Source organism: Microcebus murinus, chromosome 14 (assembly GCF_040939455.1).
Source record: "Microcebus murinus isolate Inina chromosome 14, M.murinus_Inina_mat1.0, whole genome shotgun sequence".
Classification (NCBI taxonomy): domain Eukaryota; kingdom Metazoa; phylum Chordata; class Mammalia; order Primates; family Cheirogaleidae; genus Microcebus; species Microcebus murinus.
This window is the reverse complement of record NC_134117.1, coordinates 32,335,514-32,355,537: the sequence shown is the minus strand read 5'-3', so window position 1 is coordinate 32,355,537 and position 20,024 is coordinate 32,335,514. Positions and strand designations below refer to the sequence as shown.

General features: G+C 37.8%; 1 protein-coding gene across 3 annotated transcripts in view; it reads right to left on the bottom strand.

The window, feature by feature from the left end:
• Positions 1 to 20,024, bottom strand: part of IDE (insulin degrading enzyme) — an 86,194-nt gene that overhangs the window by 11,944 nt on the left and 54,226 nt on the right. For 2 of the 3 annotated variants that reach the window (XM_076009980.1, XM_076009982.1), the window contains 8 exons: positions 18,712 to 18,814; positions 14,876 to 14,998; positions 12,644 to 12,726; positions 9,356 to 9,500; positions 6,000 to 6,110; positions 4,967 to 5,087; positions 1,676 to 1,767; positions 523 to 634 (listed from right to left, as the gene is read on the bottom strand). In XM_076009980.1, the coding sequence (XP_075866095.1) occupies positions 523 to 634; positions 1,676 to 1,767; positions 4,967 to 5,087; positions 6,000 to 6,110; positions 9,356 to 9,500; positions 12,644 to 12,726; positions 14,876 to 14,998; positions 18,712 to 18,814 (890 nt within the window). Of the gene's footprint in view, positions 1 to 522; positions 635 to 1,675; positions 1,768 to 4,966; positions 5,088 to 5,999; positions 6,111 to 8,736; positions 8,882 to 9,355; positions 9,501 to 12,643; positions 12,727 to 14,875; positions 14,999 to 18,711; positions 18,815 to 20,024 lie in introns of all 3 variants that reach the window. The other variant, XM_076009981.1, reaches the window with a different exon arrangement.

Genomic DNA, 20,024 nt, shown 5'->3' with positions numbered 1-20,024 from the left:
AAGCTATGAACACACCCCTGCACTCCAGCTTGGGCAAGAAAGCAAGACCATGTTTCTTCAAAAAACAAAAAAGAAAATCCATGTAATGAATACATGTTATCTGTACCAGTGGGTTTCCTAAAACTATTTCTGCCAAAGAATCCTATGGGCTTCTAATTAAATATTATGATTCTAATTTCTATGTTTTATAAATAAATTATATTTCATGCTTGATGGTCAATTTTTCTTTACCTTTATGTATTTTTACTTCTTAATTCCCCTACATTCAAGTACCAATCGATTCCAGTATCATTCTCTTCAAAATTATTGTCACCTCCAATTTCAATTCTTTGGCCCTCCTACCAGAGAATTTTCTGGCCTAATTATCTATTTTTAATCATACTTCTATAAATAGTAGAGGATCCTAGTGGATCTTTGCCATAAAACTACACATTATCATCCAACTGAATTCAACCCCCCTATAATCACCCACATTATTAAGTCGAGATAGTCCATTCCCTAAGGTATAACATCTCGACTTACCATCAGGGAGCTGAACCTCTCTATACCGAACCAGCTGACTTGGAAGAAGAGGTTTGGTGTGAGCATGTTCGATGAGAGTGTCTTCAACCATCTGCATAATTCCTAAAGCAGCCTGGGGAAAAATATATGTCCTAGCATGTTACAAAAACATAAACACATCTTGTCTGTAAAGATAAAAACACTATAATGGATGGTAGTCCATTGCAATATGAAAACAATATGTTTATAAAATAAACTAGCTTAGTTTATCATAAAAATGGATTTTTAAATCTTAAAAACATTTGATCCTATTCAAATGGATAAAAATTTAATTTGTCAGTATGATTAATTTGCAGTATAGTCAACATGGTAGCAGTGAAGAGAAACAGAGACCCAGACAATCATCAACATTGATGACAATGCTGGTAAAAAAGGCACTGCCAAAGCTAGACAGGGACTGGAGATATAACGTTGGTCTCAAGTGAAATGATGCTGCAAACACCTGGGGTCACAGCAGAGCAAAAGAGGTGAGTATAAGGCTTTACTGTAGGTAAAATTGACCTTGGTAAGAATCCTGTCTCTGCCACTTATTAATATCTAACCTTGGGCATATTGTTTTGGAGGCAATATGGCAGAGTGGTAGAGACTGAGGGATCCTGAGACAGACTGCCATGGAGATTTTATACTGCTTTCCATGTGTTAAGCACTTGGCATGTACTATTTAACCTTTATAATCCATGATGTAGGCACTACTGTAACTAATTTTACTGATAAGAAAACAAAGCACAGAGTTAAGACATTTTCAGAAGATTATGTATCTAGTATATGACAGAGCCAGGATTTAAATCTAAGCTGTCTGATTCCACATCATATGTTCTCTTATCCATTAAATAGTGTGCTGCCACCCTGTATACAGTAGGGATTATTATTCCCATTTCCTCTTGTGATTGCACAAGGCAGGCAACAGCAGAGGAGGCAGCTATGAAAGTAGGTCCTCAGTTAACTACCATATTTTACTTCCCCTGTGCCCTCACCTACCTTCCTCCATAGAGCAGAGAAGGTTCAGTGACCTCTACTCTGTTTATTTTACTGGTTAACAGTCTTGAGACAGAATAAAGGGGAAAAAATCTCTTGCATTGATCTACAAAACATTGCTATAACCTCAACCACCCACCTGCTTTGTTATGTTTCCATGGAGAAGGGCTTCAATGTGCAGCCGTGACAGGAGCTGAGGTATAAACGCCTTAAGACGAGGAAGGGTAACATCTGTAAAGGTGTTAAGAAGAAATATACTGAGCTCTACCTATACGTTGGAAGAATACCACAAAGGTATATACCTTATCAGTGCATAATAGGGGATACATGAGGTTGATATATTGTAGTACTAGTGATATTAACACTGACCGCTTATTAAAGATGGTGTCTGCCAGATGTCCTCACTAGAAATGTACTATTTTATTCTTTTGGTTATAATTGAGTAACTCATGTATGCTCTATGTGCAATTTTGAAAAGCTCACTTGCCTATTAGTGCCTATTTTCCCCATTATAATTAATAAATATTTATTTTGAGGGATATACTTATCTTGCTTTTCCTTAAATTTTACACTAATTTTAGCATCCATCGGTGTAACTGTAGCAATTATTACTATGGTGTCCTAATGGCAATTTTTCTATTTCCCTCATTCCTTTTATATGTATCGATTTAATTCTTTTGTAATGAAGAATTGTTCCTTCTCCATTAGGACACCATAGTAATAATTGCTACAGGCAAGATCCACCATCAAATACTAAAATTAGTGCCTGAAATTTTAGTAGAAACACAGGAGGGGAAGTAACAAATGCTTACTATGGATTAGGCATTTTACAGATGCTATCTTTCAAACTAAAAAGTATGTACTATTATTCCCATATTAAAGGTAAGAAAACTGAAGCTAAGAAAATTTAAGTTTCTTGTCCAAAATCATCAAGCTAGTAAGTTGCATAGCTGGACTTGATCCTTGGTCTAATGCCAAAGTGGACACTCACTCCACTCCACTGTATTGTCTTAGGAGTCCCTTCATAGGACTCCCTCATCACTCTCTGCAGCTCTCTATCACAATACTTACCATCCCCCCTTGTCTCTATGGAAATGATTCATTTAAACTTACACTTTGCCACTAGACTGGAGCTCCTTGATGCAAGAAACTCCATCTAATTGATGGTTTTTAAATCTCAAACACATGAAGTCTAGAGTTTGACAGTCAATAAACGTTTCTGGACAACGCTGACCCTGAAGGTTCTTATTATACTAGCACCTAGATACCTGAATGATTCAGAGTCATGGGGGAGCAAGCCTCTCACACTGAGTTGTCTCCAAATTAAACCATATGAGCATTCTGCATTATCATAGGAGTATATCAAAACAGAATGTTATTTATTATAACAGAGAATTTTAACCAAAAAAGTACTCCCCATTTTAGAGAGGCTTTATATATGCCTATGAGATACTTTAGAGCTTACTCTGCTTAAAATTTACATGCTATCTGACCCAGATTTTTTTTTTTTGAGACAGAGTCTCACTCTGTTGCCTGGGTTAGTGTGCCCTGGCGTCAGCCTACCTCACAGCAACCTCAAACTCCTGGGCTCAAGCAATCCTACTGTCCTAGCCCCCCGAGTAGCTGGGACTACATGCATGCACGACTATGCCTGGGGAATTTTTTAATATATATTTTTAGTTGTCCAGCTAATTTCTTTCTATTTTTAGTAAAGACAAGGTCTTGCTCTTGCTCAGGCTGGTCTCGAACACCTGAGCTCAAACGATCCTCCTGCCTCAGCCTCCCAGAGTGCTAGGATTATAGGCGTGAGCCACGGCACCCAACCCTGACCCAGATTCTAACAAGGGGGGAAAGAAACCCGAAACCACACTAAACCTTTGCTTTTTGATGATTATGAAAGCAAGTTCAATTTCTTGAAAACACATTTAAAATCATTTATGTGGAATTTTTAAAAAGGTATAATTATTGCTATTAATTGCACATGACTATAAACATTTTACAAAGAAAATAACATTAATGGTCCAAGATAAAAAATGCATCTAGCCTCCTACCCAATTCCTGAGGCAACCAACAAAATAATGACTTTCAATACTTTGCTCTTGATTTGCCACTGAAGATATCAAAAGCAAAGTGTTACCTAATAAGTAAGGATTTGTCATAAAAAATTATTAAAAATTCAACAGAATTCTTTTTTTAATTGCATTTTAATTCTTATTGCTGAGCATGTAGAAAGAAAGATTAATTGGTAAAATAATGTTGGGAAGTAAAAAAAAAAGTATTATAAAACAATAATAAAGGGTGACACCAACCTACGTTTTTTCCAATAAGGCAACCGTGAAAGTAATTTTTTTCTACTCAGTAAGCATTCATTAGACACACACTGATATTATACTAGATATTATAATATTGCAATATATTATACTAGATAAAGAGGATAAAAGGAGGGCATAATCACTGCTCTCAAGGAATGTGAGGCTTTCAAGCCAAACTCCTGGAAACTAGATTTAAGATTTTAGGAAAAAAATAACAAAAGACAACTCTTTAGGCTTTACACATTTTCTAATTTTTAACCAGATGCTTTTTTTTTTTTGAGACAGAGTCTCGCTTTGTTGCCTAGGCTAGAGTGAGTGCGTCAGCCTAGCTCACAGCAACCTCAATCTCCTGGCTCAAGCAATCCTTCTGCCTCAGCCTCCCAAGTAGCTGGGACTACAGGCATGCGCCACCATGCCTGGCTAATTTTATATATATATATATATATATATATTAGTTGGCCAATTAATTTCTTTCTATTTATAGTAGAGACGGGCCTCGCTCTTGTTCAGGCTGGTTTCGAACTCCTGACCTCGAGCAATCCGCCCGCCTCGGCCTCCCAGAGAGCTAGGATTACAGGCGTGAGCCACCACGCCCGGCCTAACCGATGTTTTAATTGGAACAAATCCAAGGATGCCAGAGCAAGAAAAAAATGCCCTAAGCACTTTTGTGTGATAAGACTTTCAAGTTCATTGGGGCGGGGGCAGGGGCAATATTTGTAACCTAACAATATTTGTACCTCCATAATATGATGAAATAAAAGAAAAAAGAAAAAAAAAAAAGACTTTCAAGTTCAGCCCATTTTTCCTTTTCTGAAAGCTTCAATATTAATAAGGTAAGTACTTGGATCAGAGGAGTTAGTCATCTGAAGAAATCTATGACGAATAATAATTAAATGTTGTAGAGGTTACAGTTGAAAATAGCAAATGTGGCTAAACTGCCTGAATGCAAAAGCCACTTCAAAGGCTACCACTGTTTTTACAAAAAACACACACAGCTGGCTTTAACAGAACTACAAGTTATTTGAAAGTATAAATACTTGGTTATCAGGATAAACCAAAATGATTTTAGAAAAAAAAATGAAGAAAACATAAGGCTTTAAGTAGAAAATGAGTCTCACCATCCAGGGCTTCTTTTAACTCATCTTTAGTCCAGGCCACTTCAGTCATCAGCAAGCGGAGGTAGTACATGGCATGCTGGTGAGGCTGTTCGGCCCGGAAATTGTTAAGAGATCGCATATACTAGGGAAGGGAGACATGGGTTCATTAATTTCATACATCTTTTAAGAAATCATTTCAAAAGATCACCTATAATCAAACTTTGTTTCATATAAATTATGTGTTACTGAGATGCAGGAAGTTACTCCTTTCTCCTTTCTGAAGTAATATAATTAAGAATGGGGCTCACTCCTCTCTGATCTTTAAACTAAAGGGCATACTTTTTCTCTGTCCAGGCTGATGCTTTATTCCTAGCATCTGACATGAACTCTAAGTGCCTTCGATATAGGACATCTTTCATCCCTCAGAAATTAGCCCCAGTTTTCAGGGCCTCCATCTTTTGGCATCCTTAGATTTTATACTATAAAGTCATCCCAAAGGTCTCTATAAGCGACCAACATGAATGGGGTGTGTGTGTGTATATGTGTGTGTGTAGTGTGTGTATGTATATATGATATTAGATCTTTATTTGAAGACTGATGGTAGTTTTTTATGGTGTATAATAAAGGTCACAGCTTAGCTTTAAAAGTAGTTATCCATCCCATACTTGGCCAAATGTACGTTGAATTTAAGTGGGAGATACATCAAATCTAAATAGTGTGCCCTAATGTGACAAAGTTCTTGTGGTAGGGCAGACTTCAATTTGCTGAATTATGTGTTCTTCCAAACTGGAAGGTGAGATGAAACACTCAAGGAGGCCCTGACAGTCACTAGATGCTTCTCTTTGAAAGTCAGTGCTGCAACTGCACTAGCTCTTGGAGCTCACTGAAGGAGCCAGCTGTTCACCAGAGTTTTGTAGGCTTTCTGAGATGAATACAATGGAGTTATGAATGTTTTTTTCCCTCCTCTCCCCTTTTTCAAAAATTTTCATAATATGGCAATATTATCTTATGAATAAAAAATAATAAATTTTAAAAACAAGTTCAAAAAACTTACTGCCTCTTTGATAATTTCAAATCTTTTTTCATCAATCTCAAAGGTAGCCATTTTCTCAATAATCTTCTTTAGCAAAATCGGCTGCTTGTCATTGTAACCTTTCACCGAGAGCTACAGAAAGAGTTCAGGGTATTAAATGTCTAAAAATATCATGGATACACTTCCAAATAAACAACTTAAGCTTCATTTCTAAACATCTAGAAATTCCCAAAGCCAGGTGTATTAAAATAAAAATGAAACAAGAAATTCAATTAATTTAACTTCTCGCAGTTTAACACTTAGGGAGATAACATTGACCATCTTTTAAAACAATTTTATTGGCGCTGTGGCTCACGCCTGTAATCCTAGCTCTTGGGAGGCCGAGGCGGGCGGATTGCTCAAGGTCAGGAGTTCGAAACCAGCCTGAGCAAGAGCGAGACCCCGTCTCTACTATAAATAGAAAGAAATTAATTGGCCAACTGATATATATATAAAAAATTAGCCGGGCATGGTGGCGCATGCCTGTAGTCCCAGCTACTCGGGAGGCTGAGGCAGAAGGATCACTCGAGCCCAGGAGTTTGAGGTTGCTGTGAGCTAGGCTAATGCCACGGCACTCACTCTAGCCTGGACAACAAAGCGAGACTCTGTCTCAAAAAAAAAAAACAAAAAAAACAAAAAAACAATTTTATTTATTCATTTTTTTTTTTATTTTTTTAAAAGGGAAAGTGCTGGTATATTTATTCATTTTTTTAAGAGATGAGGTCTCACTATGTTGCCTAGGCTGGACTTGAACTCCTGAGCTCAAGTAATACTCCTGCCTCAGCCTCTTAAGTAGCTGGGACTACAGGCTCAGGCTACCATATTAGCCATTAACTATCTTTATATAATATTAAGTAATACCCATAGATTTCAGTTTAAAAATCATAAAAATTCCAAATTAAAAAGAAAAAAAATTAAAGGAAAAAAAATTAAGTAATACCCAAAAGCACAATTTTACTTTTCCTAAACAAAATCAAAAGCAGGTATATTCACCTGATGCCAAACTATGGTGGCACACACTATATCATTAAAATTCAAGTTTTCATTATATCAAAATTAATCATAGAATGTGGTTAAGTTTGTTCTTAAAAAGGAATTTCTAATGAATGGCAGGCTTAAGGTTTTTATAGGTATAATAAGAAAGTAAAAAGTCAAGGGGAGGCTGGGCATGGTGGCACATATCTACAGTTCCAGCTACCTAGGAGGCTGAGATGGGAGGCTCACTTGAGCAGAGGAGTTCCAGGCCAGCCTAGGCAACATAGTAAGACTCTGTCTCTTTAAAAAAATATCATAGGAGAGTGTTATCTAGCAAACTATTAAGACACGTCCCCAAATTTTTTATATTTAAATATTTTAAAAAATCATCTTGGGAGAAATCAGGCAGCCAATTTTGAATTACAAGGCATTTTGCCACTTTTTCATTCCAGTGTTGCCCAATAAAGACCCATAATTCTAACCACTTGCTTATTTGATGAGTTCTACTAATGTCTCAAAGCCAGTGGCAAAGCAAATGGGTGGAAAGGATATATTGAATGTATCATCAGAATTTTGCCTTAGGACAATTTATTCTGTCTCTGAAAGCCTAACACTTTGAAAAGCAGGGAATGAGGAATGCCTATTAAATTTCCTTGTGGTGGCACCGACAGCAGTAGAGGGTACACTGCAGTGAATACCTATGACCGTCTCTACCCTGTGAAGAACGATAGGCAAAAACCTCAGTTGGAGCAAAGTTCACCGGCCATGGAAAGCACATCATGTACCATAGGAACTACATCAAAAATTAGCAGGAAATAAACTTTATCATACATAGAAATTCTTTGTTTTAATGGTAATATGCTACTAAAATTCACCAACAAAAAATGTGAAATAGATTATTACTTTTCTATTTGGAGTTAGTTTTAATCTTTGAGCTTCAAATTTCTGTGGACTCTGAGAATGGTTAGATTATATACATTCTTACTCATTAAATAAAAGTTACCAGAGAATTTATGTGAAGAAAAAAAAGTCACTGCAAAATAAGTAAAAATTTAAAACCCTAAAATCTTTTGTATAAGAATTTAAATAAGGAGTACCCAGAAATGCTCTCATTTGAGTTTTTATTAAACTGTAATATATTTTCAAGAAAAGTGAAGATTAATGTGGACCATAAATGGGATGTAAATTTATAACTGAGATATAAGCAAGCTTGGAAACATATCAGAAACACTTTTGAGAGAAGGTTATTTCTCGGGATGCATTTAATAGTGCTTATTTTAAAATATACATTAAAAAAAGCTAATGAGGCATGCTACAAAATAAGTTAAAATGTAAACTGTATTTGAACATGGGGACTTTCTACTACTGTTTGCAGAAATAAAGGAAGCCTATACATAAGTAAAATTCAAGCACCACAGCAATAACTATGGATATCTTTCATTTATAGATGTTAATATACTCAAATACATAGAAATAACATGCTTTCAGGATTAATATGTTAAATATCTCAAGCAAAAGAACATGCAAATAAATATAGCACACATACATGTTCATAAGATGCAGTGAACTTTAATCATTCATTAGTGGAACTAATACTAATTTGAGTTCTTCAATCATTAAAAAGGCATAAAGAAAAAAACCATCGACCTTCTCGTTTGAAAAAATGCAGAAGTTAATAGTTTTCCCAAGCTCAACATAATGCTTAATGGTGTGGTGCCTTTTCTTTGGTTTTCATTTTACTTACAAGTATTGCATTCATTCCTGATGCAATGCCATAGCTCAAACCTGAGAGGCGTGCTGCATATGTATACTCTTTTAAATCATCCTTCAATAACCTGATAAACAGGTATGTCATGTTGCAATGGAGAGGATCAGCATAAATGTAGCGACTAACAAAAAAAAAAAAAAAAAAAAAGAAATGCTTTGATACCTCGAGCAGTGGCATGGTAATGAAGAAACATGACCGAAGAGTATGGATATGCAGCCTCATGATCTGGATTTCTAGGGGAAATAGTATAGGCCAACCTTAGGTTTTACAAAAGAAAGAAGACTTCACTCAAACACAGAACGGGTAAGATCTAAACCTAAATCAGGGTCAATTTTGTTTGAGCAGGAAAATATAACTATCTGATGAAAGATGTTAAAAAAAAAAAAAGAAATCAAGGAAAATTTGCATAATATGAATGGTATGTAGCTGAATACTCAGAATAAGAGCTAACTTAAAAATTAAATGATGAGAAAATATGATTAGCCATAAAGATTTAAAAAAAGAAATTAAACTCATACCCTCGATCGAAAACGCTTCCATCAAATCAATATAAAAAATGTTGATGAGTGGAAGGCTCTAAGGCGTGGGTACTTACATACATCCCATAGATGGTATTTTGGAGATCATAGCTCAAGCCTGCTAGCTCTGCTGCATATGCATACTCGTTGAGTGAGTCTTTGAGGAGCTCAAGGTACAAATAGGCCATGTTACAGTGCAAGGGGTCCACATAAGCAAATGGGCTGGAAGAAAATGTTGACAGTAAAATAGCTGATTTATTACTTCCCAATGTGATATGGCCTTTCGAGATGGATCAAGATATTGAACATCCATTAATATAATTTCCTGAGGATATGGTTGAATTCGTGAGGCTGTTTCTTCTCATTAGGAAAAAACAAGATGTCTGAAAAAGAAGCCTGAAATATGCTGTATGTGTGTGCTAGTAGTGGTGAAGAGGGAAAAGGAATTGCTTACCCCAGACGGTGTGGTAGGACTGACGAATTAGAAATGCAAGGTAGGTAAGGAGCGGGGACAAACAAAAACGCATACCTCTGTCGAGGCTAACAGGAGGAGGCATGGCTAATAGAACTGATACCGTATGTGCATGTCCTCTTTCAATCTCCAAGCAAGTCACACCCTTGGTGGACAGGAGTAAGAGACTGAGAAATTTGTCTGTGGTAATTATATGAACTTCAAAAAATTGAGACCTGTGAAAATGTTAGCTTATCCCTGAGTTTTCCCTAAAACCAATAAAGCTACAGCACTGTCAGTAAAATAATTGATACTTTCTATAACTGCAGCCAGAACTGGGAAAAAAATACTAAAATTGGAAAATATTTAAATGAGAAAGGACAACAAAAGAGAAAAAACAATTATAGAGTGCAAGAGCTAAATAGAATCACAGAGATAAACTAATCTTCATTTCTCCAATAAGAAACATAACATTCCTTGTGTCACCTGAACTGGTAGCAGCAAATTGAGATTCAAACACAAGTCAAATGACCTGTTCATCTGACTATATGACCCTGCTTACCTTCATCACAAGCAAAAGATTTATTCATTCAACAAATACGTATGATATGCTTATTACAGTGCCAGGCTCTTCTCCAGGCACTGGAAATAAAGAGAGAACCAATCAGGCAAAGTCCCTGACCTCACAGAGCTTGTAGTCTAGTTGGAGGAAACAAATAATAGATTTAAATCTGATAAATCAGTTGGTGATAGTGCTATGGAGAAAAATTAAGCAGGGTAAGGAGAATGGGAAATGATGGGGTGATGGCAGCAGGGCAGAAAGACTGCTACTTTACATAAGATGGTCAGTTAAGGTCACCTGGATACCTGGACCCATGCCCAAAGGAACAAGGGAGCAAGGGAACAAGCCCTGGGAATAACTAAGAGGTGGAGTGTCTGCATGGCAGCAAATTAAAACTTCACTCTATTTGGACCAGGCATGGTGGCTCATGCCTGTAATCCCAACACTTTGGGAGGCTGAGGTGGGAGGATTGCTTGAGCCCTTGAGTTTGAGAACAGCCTGGGAAACATAGCAAGACCCTGTCCCTACCAAAAAAAAAAAAAAAAAGCTGGGTGTGGTAGCACATGTCTGGAGTCCCAGCTATTTAGGAGACTGAGGCAGGAGGATCTCTTGAGCATAGGAGTTCGCAGTTATAATGAGCTATAATCAGGCCACTGCACTCCAGTCTGGATGACAGAGTAAGACCCTGTCTCTTTAAAAAAAAAAAAAAAAGTTTCACTCTATCTGTAGTATAGGAAATACGGCTAATGTACTGATAACAAAGCCAACAATTTTATCAAAGCTGATAATAAAACAAATACGGGGTAAAATGCTTAGCCACTTAGAATTAAAATCAAAGAGAAAGTTCTATAGCTATCGAAACATTCTCCAACTGGAAAATCTAAATAAACGCTCTGTCATTTAATTTTTAAAAAATATTTTACATGATGACGGATTTTCTCCTTTAGGCAAACTACAGTTCAGAAACTTAAGGCACAATTCACAAAAACAAAATCATCAAAACAAAAGACAGGCTATGACCAAGCTCAGCCTCATGGGCAACTGCACAGCTTTCTTTGGTGGAAGAGAAAAGCCAGAAAAGCTAAGCCTGTATATTATACATAATATAATCCTATTTCTGAAAAGATGAAAAAGACACACACATGAAAATGTCTGTAAAAATGTACAAGAAACTGACCAGTGATTACCTCTAGGAAAAACACACCACAGAGAGAGGGGTTGGTGGGAGGCAGACATTTTCCATTCTAGGAACAGTGTTGGGCAGTTTAGAGAACACAGAAATGTCAAAGGGTCTCTCAAAGGTATTCTAAAGAAATTCATAATCGTAGAGGCCAAATGGGAAAGTGGTGGCAAGCTGCTTAGACTGTTAAAAATATCATACTCCACTATCAAAAAATAAAATGCTCTGTAGTGCTTTGTAATGCTCTTGACCAATAATAAGCCACAACCTGACAGCCCATGTTTGGTGTAAAAAATACAAAAATCTCAGCACAGTTCTACATAATCTGTGAATCTCATGCTATAAAACAATATTTATATCTCTACAATCTCAACATATTTGGTGAGAGAATATTAACTTTATATTTAGAGATTCTTTTTCTGTTTTCTAAAACATTTAAACAACACCTAGCTTTAATTTTATGTCAAACCAATCAAATAAAAATCAATGAAAAAGCTGATCATATTGAACATTATTAAATGGTGATAGGTTTACTTCACAAATGCAGATCACTGAATTTTAGAAATACTGGGTGATATACATTACCACACAATTAAAAAATGACAGAAATGAAGATGCATTGAGAAATCATTGCAACAGTTGCATTATTCATAAATTTTACTAAACATCATCTTCCTCTTTATTAAATAATTTTTAAGTAACCAAGCCAAGAGTAGAAAAAGGAATATCTAAGGGGACCAGACAATTAAAGAACTGGACAGGACTCAAGATAATTTTGTAATTACTACCTCCTGTTCTGGGCAAGTCCAGGAATATAAAATTAAAACAACAAAAATACTCCAAAATTATTTATTCTTTTCTCAATGAATCTTCTTCTGGGTAAATCTACAGCTTCCTTAGAATCTAAAATCCTGAAGGCTAAGATCATTCTCCTGATAATAACTGAGATAAGACATTTCAGTTAAAGGGTTACTTATCAAAAAAAGAAAGAAAAAAGAATTAACAACCCTGGTGCTTACAACACCTCTTTAACAGTGGCAGACTTCCCTTGTCTAGGTAAAATAACTCTAATTCCTTTTATTTCCAGATATAGATGCTTAAGGACAGAAAATTTTAGAAATGTAATTGCTGATTTTTATAAGAAGATTTATAGCTATCTTCATCTTACATACCTGAAAAATTCAAAGTTGAGACAAGCCTTCGGCAAGAAAAACTTATCATCTTGTTTGAACCACAGTTTGCTCATAGCTGTATCCTGTGATGGAGAAACAATTTGGTCAGGAAAATACAGACATGTTTAGCAAAAATGTTCAACCAAATCACTCTCAAGAAGAGGAAGACAGAGGCTTTAGCTGAGAGTTTTGTTCTGGAAGCTGCTGAAGCACACTCACAGTGTCAGCAGGTAGGAAGCTGGACAAAGACTGCTGATCCTATAGCAGAGAAATCAGCCTTCTGTGCCCCCTGGATTTAGGGGAAGGGAGCACAATGAAGGAAGAGGCAGATTGGAGAACCAATACTAACAGTTCTGTCCTCATCTTTCTGGACACTGTGGGGCAGAAATATGCAAGAGTCCTTTGGGAGGGTGTGGCAGCCAGCCTCCAAGGTGGCCCACAGCATTCTCTGCTTGCTGAGATTCACAGCTTTGTGTAGTGCCGCCCCCACACACTGGACCATGGTCCATCTGCCTGACAAAATATGACAGAAGTGATAGTATGGTATCTCTGAGGTTAGATTATAAAAGACACTGTGGCTTACATCTTGACTGCTCAATTTCCGTCCTACATCATTCATTTGGGGAACCAGCTGTTATGCCATGTTTTGGGGAGAGGTCCATGTGAGGAGAAATTAAGGCCTGCTGAGAACCACACAATTGAACCTGAAGGGAATTCTCTAGCCCTAGTTGAGCCTTCGGATGACTGGAGCCCTGGCCAACAGCTTGACTATGAGACACCCTGAGCAAGAACTACCCAACTTCTGATTTCTGACTCTCAGAAACTGTGTGAGATGATAAATATTTGTGGTTTTAAGCTGCTAAATTTTGGGGTAATGTGATACACAGCAACAGATAACTAACACAGCCAAGGATTCACAAATAACCCCCTATCCTGACTCCCCCTTCATTCATGCTATACTAAGCATGCCTTTAGATGTTCACTTGAAACTACCTTGAAACCCTGACAAGAGATGTAAATGGTTTAATGTTTTTCTTAGTTTACTCTGATAAGGCCTACTTAAAATAAACAAGAAAAAACAGAAGAGGTAAGTAAACTTTCTGTTTAAAGAAGCTAATAACTAATATGTAACTCACTAAAATGTCTTTTTTGTTGTTGTTGTTGTTGTTTAGAGATAAGATCTCTCTCTGTTGCCCAAGTTGGAGTCCCTTGGCCAATCATAGCTCACTGCAACCTTGAACTACTGGGCTCAAGTGATCCTTCCGCCTCAGCCTCCTGAGTAGCTGGGACTACAGGTATGCATAACCATGCCTGGATAATTTTTTTTTTTTGTAGAGATGGGGTCTCCCTATGTTGCCCAGGCTGGTCTTGACTCCTGGTTTCAAGCCATCCTCCTGCCTCAGCTTCCTAACACATTGGGATTACATGTATGAGGCACTGTGCTTGGCCGAAAATGTCATTTTTAAGAAAAAAGGTTCTCTCTTTAATAATCTAGTTGCTCAAAATAAATTACATTTCATGTTCCTAAACACTGATTCTTATCTCATTGGGTTAATCTGAATGTCAGGTCATTTGAAGAAGATAAAAAGAAAGATGTGTGTCTACAGTCATGAGTTTAGAAAAAGTTTGCAAGTTTACAAAGGAGAATGTGCTGTAATAATTTGATCCATTTTTTCACATAGTTTAGTCTGAAATAAAGGCATGAAAAGAATAGTCTTAAAAGAAGGGGGTGAAAAATCCACTTCCCAATAATCCTTCTCACTGGCTTGTAATTCTATTAACTTCATATAGCCACTGTGTCATGAAAATGTTTTTTAAGGGCAGGAATTCTAATACCTCCCCCCTTGGACATGCTCTCTTCCTGGATTTAGAGACCATTTCTTATCTCTAACATTCATGATGCACCATTAACCTACTTCCTTATTGGATCTTCAGTGGATATGGAGAAGGGGCCCCTACCTTTCTAGACTTGTGGTTACAGTCCAGACTTATTTATTTTTTCTCCTGCAATGAAAGCAATTCCCTAGATTCTATGTTTTTTAGTAGTTTTGCTTGCTTACTGTAATATTTTTAACCTTCTAATATTTCTTATATTCTTTCTGTAACTTTGTTACCTCTCAGGATGTGACCCCCTCCCCAGTCAACACAGTACCAAATATAAGAAATGAGCTTTAGCCCTCCATGTAATAGGTCTGTCCCATAAATTTAAAATCAGTGATTCTAATACGTTACCTTAATAAGAGCAGGGTATGGTGTTGCCTCTTTTTCTAACGATAAAATCTCAAAATTTGTAGGAATAAATTCATTCTTTGTTGGAAGTTTAAATTTCCCATTCAGGTCAGCATTTTGCCATTTCTGGACAAATAATGAAAAACACACAAAAGCAAATAGAGTCTGATTCAAGATATTAAAGCAGTGTCTTTGCTCAATACCCAGGCAAATATTAAATGGATAAATGTAACACAGCATTCTTTTCCATCATACATAAAGGAGCTACTACCAAGATCTATCAATAGATTTTCATAAAACTTGAGTTGGTATTTCTGGTACTAATAAAGATTTTGCACTTATCTCTATCTTTCCTCTCCACATCTCCAAAATGACCAGCTGAGATTAAAGAACAATCTGAGGTCAGAGACTGCGAAACACAGAGAAGCTGACTGGTCCACATGAAGATTATGATGCTCTAACTCTTTAAAGAAAGAATAATCTGTACAGGAATATACTCCCACAAGTGCTGGACAACATTTTTTTATAATAGCCATACTTTCAGCTTTACTAAGTTACATTCACGATGTATGGTTTGAACCCAGGCTAAAGGGAACCTCTTTCACTTTAGTACTTCTTTAACGCCTGGCCCACATTTCTAGATGATCATGTGAACTCTCAAGTGAACCAGTAATTAAAGCACAAAGTTAAGAAGAAAGTTGAGGTTTAAGTCTGGATTGACACAACCTGTGGGTTGAATGTGCTCCACGGGCTAGTTCCAAAAGCTAAGTAGGTCAGACCCAGGCTATTGATTATTGAACTCTAGTTTATATGACTTTTGATTATTTTAAAAAAGCAACTGGTGGCTCACGCCTATAACCCTAGCACTCTGGGATGCCAAGGTGGATCACAATGCCTGACCTCAGGAGTTTGAAACCAGCCTAAACAAGAGTGAGACCTATCTCTACAAAAGTGGTACACGCCTGTAGTCCCAGCTACTCCGGAGGCTGAGGCAGGAGGATAACTCGAGCCCAGGAGTTGGAGCTTATAGTGAGCTATGATGATGATGCCACTGCACTCTAGCCAGGACTACAGAGTGGGACTCTGTATCAAAAAATAGAGCAACTGACTGCCAATAATTCTGGGTTCAGTAATTTGGTCTCTTGCTGATGTGGTGTCTGTTTTGTTTCCTGCATTTGTAGCTTATGGCACTGGGATGAAGGGGATGTTGGCTATACTATTTAAGTAGCAACCCAAGTGTCCAGAATGGCCGAATAGTGGGGGCTATGAAACATTCAGCAAGTAATTTCACTACTGAGTTCCCAGATACACTTTTTTCAAAAAAATTCCCATTCAGTAGGCACTGGAAATGTTCAACAGTTTTATTAAGGAAGCCAGGCATGCAATAGATTTTGTGCATGAAATCAGACTTCCGTTCAATATATGAGCTATCTATTTATTTATTTATTTTTACTTTCTCTTATTGTTTTTATTTATTTATTTTTTCTTTTTATTTTCAGGACATAGCTAATTGGACTGAATGTATCAGCTATTTATATTTTAAAATTTAAAAATTAAAAAAACAAATTCCCGTTCAGGGCAGGTTTGTTATGGTCAGAGTTTGGTGAATAGGGGCTTTTCTCCTGTTTTAGCATTATTTCAGACCCAACACGAATTTGTGGGAGATCAGATTTCCCAACAGTTTAGAAAGATGGATATTTTCACACACTGGAGGGCTTCAGTTATCTTCTGTACTGTGAATATTTCAAGAGATCCTTGAAGCACCAGTGATGATTTTCTTTCTTAAACTATTTCTTCTTTTTTCTACATTGTCATCACACAAGTACTTTATGTATTTACTTATTTTGAGATAGGGTCTCACTCTGTCAACTAGGCTGGAGTGCAGTGGCACAATCATAGACCATAGTGCACCGCAACCTCGAACTCCTGGGCTTAAGCAATCTGAGCTTCCCAAGTAGCAAGGACTACAGGCATGCACCACCATGCCTGGCTAAATTTTATTTTTTTGTAGAGATGGCATCTCATTATGCTGCCCAGGCTGGTCTTTTTTTTTTTTTTTTTTTGAGACAGAGTCTCACTCTGTCGCCAGGGCTAGAGTGCCATGGCATCAGCTTAGCTCACAGCAATCTCAAACTCCTGGGCTCAAGCAATCCTAACTGCCTTAGCTTCCTGAGTAGCTGGGACTACAGGCGTGCACCACCATGTCCAGCTCATTTTTTCTATATATTTTTAGTTGGCCAATTAATTTCTTTCTATTTATAGTAGAGTTGGAGTCTCGCTCTTGCTCAGGCTGGTTTTGAACTCCTGATCTTGAGCGATCCACCCGCCTCGGCCTCCCCAGAGTGCTAGGATTATAGGAGTGAGCCATCACGCCTGGCCCAGGCTGGTTTTGAACTCCTGCCCTCAAGTGATCCTTCTACTTCAGTTTCCTAAAGTGCTGGGATTATAGGTGTGAATCACTGCACTTGGCCTACACAGGTACATTTTTAAAATGTTAAGTTTAACTAGAATCTAGCCAGAGTAAGGCTTTCTGGTATCTTTCTATGAATAAAGGACTCAAACTCAAAGGCACATAGCTGGTTAAGAAACAAAAAGTACTATATAAGTAGATATGGTTCACAAACAAAATCTTTTTTTTGTTGTTGTTGCCCAGGCTAGAGTGAGTGCTGTGGCGTCAGCCTAGCTCACAGCAACCTCAAACTCCTGGGCTCAGGGATCCTGCTGCCTCAGCCTCCTGAGTAGCTGGGACTACAGGCATGAGCCACCATGCCCGGCTAATTTTTTCTATATATATTAGTTAGCCAATTTTTTTATTTTTTTTTTTTTAATTTTTTTTTTTTTGTTTTAGACAGTCTCACTCTGTTGCCCAGGCTAGAGTGAGTGCCGTGGCTTCAGCCTAGCTCACAGCAACCTCAAACTCCTGGGCTCAAGCGATCCTCCTGCCTCAGCCTCCCGGGTAGCTGGGACTACAGGCATGCGCCACCATGCCCGGCTAATTTTTTGTATATATATTTTTAGTTGGTCAATTAATTTCTTTCTATTTTTAGTAGAGACAGGGTCTTGCTCAGGCTGGTTTTGAACTCCTGACCTAGAGCAATCCGCCTGCCTCGGCCTCCCAGAGTGCTAGGATTACAGGCGTGAGCCACCACGCCCGGCCTTCTTTTTTTATTTATAGTAGAGACAGGGTCTCACTCTTGCTCAGGCTGGTTTTGATCTCCTGACCTCAAGCAATCCGCCTTGGCCTCCCAGAGTGCTAGGATTACAGGCATGAGCCACCGCGCCCGGCCCATAAACGAAATTTTAACTACTGATGAATAGGGTAAAGTACTATCTTACACCTGTTTTGAAATAAATCTTAATTACCCAATGTTGACAAAAAGAGCAATGATATAATATCAGGCATAAAATATAACACCTCCTAACATGAAGACAGTATGAATCCCAGAGACTGCTTCTAGTCTATGTTCGCAGCAATACTGTGAGCTCTCTGGAGCCTTTGCAACTGTCTTTCATGCTCCCTACTTCCACCTTTCTTTGACTTTCTGGCACCTTTGCTTCTCAGTGTACCCTGTACTTCAATGCTCTTTGACTACATAGGGCTGGGAGAAGTTTTACAGCCCTGGTGGTTTGACAGACACATAAGAAGGTGGCTTGCATGCCATTTCTTCATGCGGAAACCCCAACTCCAGCTCAACATCTTGTTCACTCCTCTTAGGACAGTACAGGTAAAATGAGGTCGTCATTCTCCACATTCTGGGCCTGGGGTTTGTGGATCTAGAGAGCTTATATTCTTGTGATTCCTCACACATCAGGCTTATTCACAGATGAATTAACCCTACCTTAATGACTTCGTCTGGGATAGCTTCTTGTTTGTACTGGGTTCCATACCACTCTTCTGTGCGATCAGTTTTTCCTTCAAAAGATTTTGAAACTATTGCAACCCTAGAGATATAGAAAAAGAAACCAGAAAAAAAACCCTCTAAACTCATGCTGTATACACAGATTTACAGAATCTGACTCGTGAAAATGTAAATAATATCCAAGAATATGTTGGGCCTCTTAAGATCCAGCAAATCCTCTAAGGCTTAAGTCCAAACAAGCAACATATGTATAGAGTTTTCTGATCATAGTCTCTATTATCCTGTGGTACAGTTCACTATTTTTAGTGTGAAAAAGAGCTTACAGGAGAAATTCTTCTAGGTATGCTATTGACTAAAATTTAAAAAGAAGAGTAGTTAGTAAAAAATGGAACAAGGTCAGTTGAAAAACAGTCCTTATAAAAGCAAAGAAGTTCTTTCCTAGGAACAGCTCAGGCCCAGAGTTAACAGGAATGGCTAAGAAAACCTGCGGACTCATCCAGAAATCAAAAAATCCCACAAACATACCAAAGGAACTTTTACTATTACTGTGCTCTATGGTTTTTCCTGCCAGAGACTAGCACCAAATATATCTACTACAAGTACATTGGCCTCCTGCTGCTGGGGGAGAAGTGGACAAGACCAAGAAATGCTTATCTTCTGGTTTATTAAAAGCTTTCTTTGATGGGACAGTAGAAACAGCCCAGAAGTCTGATGGGGAAAAAGTCAAGGAGAGAAGGTAAAATGATGTCAAAAGATAAGTGAACAGAAGATTAGCAGAGTAGTGGAGCAAAAGCAGTTCTGTACCAGTGGAACTCTGTAAGACATTCCTGTGGAGCATCACCACAGACATTTCTGCCTCTGCTGTCTCTTAATTATCTAAGTTGGAATCACTAATCACTATACCCCCACTAGTAGACTCAACTACTGGCAGGAACCAATCCTATTTTAAATCTTATGGATCAAGGAATTCTAACCAATTAGCTTGGATGACTTGGTGTGAAGTTAGTCCTGCTATTGGTTCCACTACTCCCTTGTGTTCCAGCTGAAATAACTAGGTCCATGTCTGTTCCTGGTTGTCCTCACCTATCCTCCCAGGAGTTTGGTTCTAGCCTCTGAATGTTGGCCTCACAGCTGAAAGCCACTTGTGTAATCCAAACTCCCCTCTGCTGAATACCCACCCATTTTCAAAATCCCAATCTGTGTTCCAAATGCCTGCCCCTTGTTGGACCTACCCAACTCTAATTGTTATCCCAACCACTATCTATTTCTTATTCATTCTAGACAAAATACTC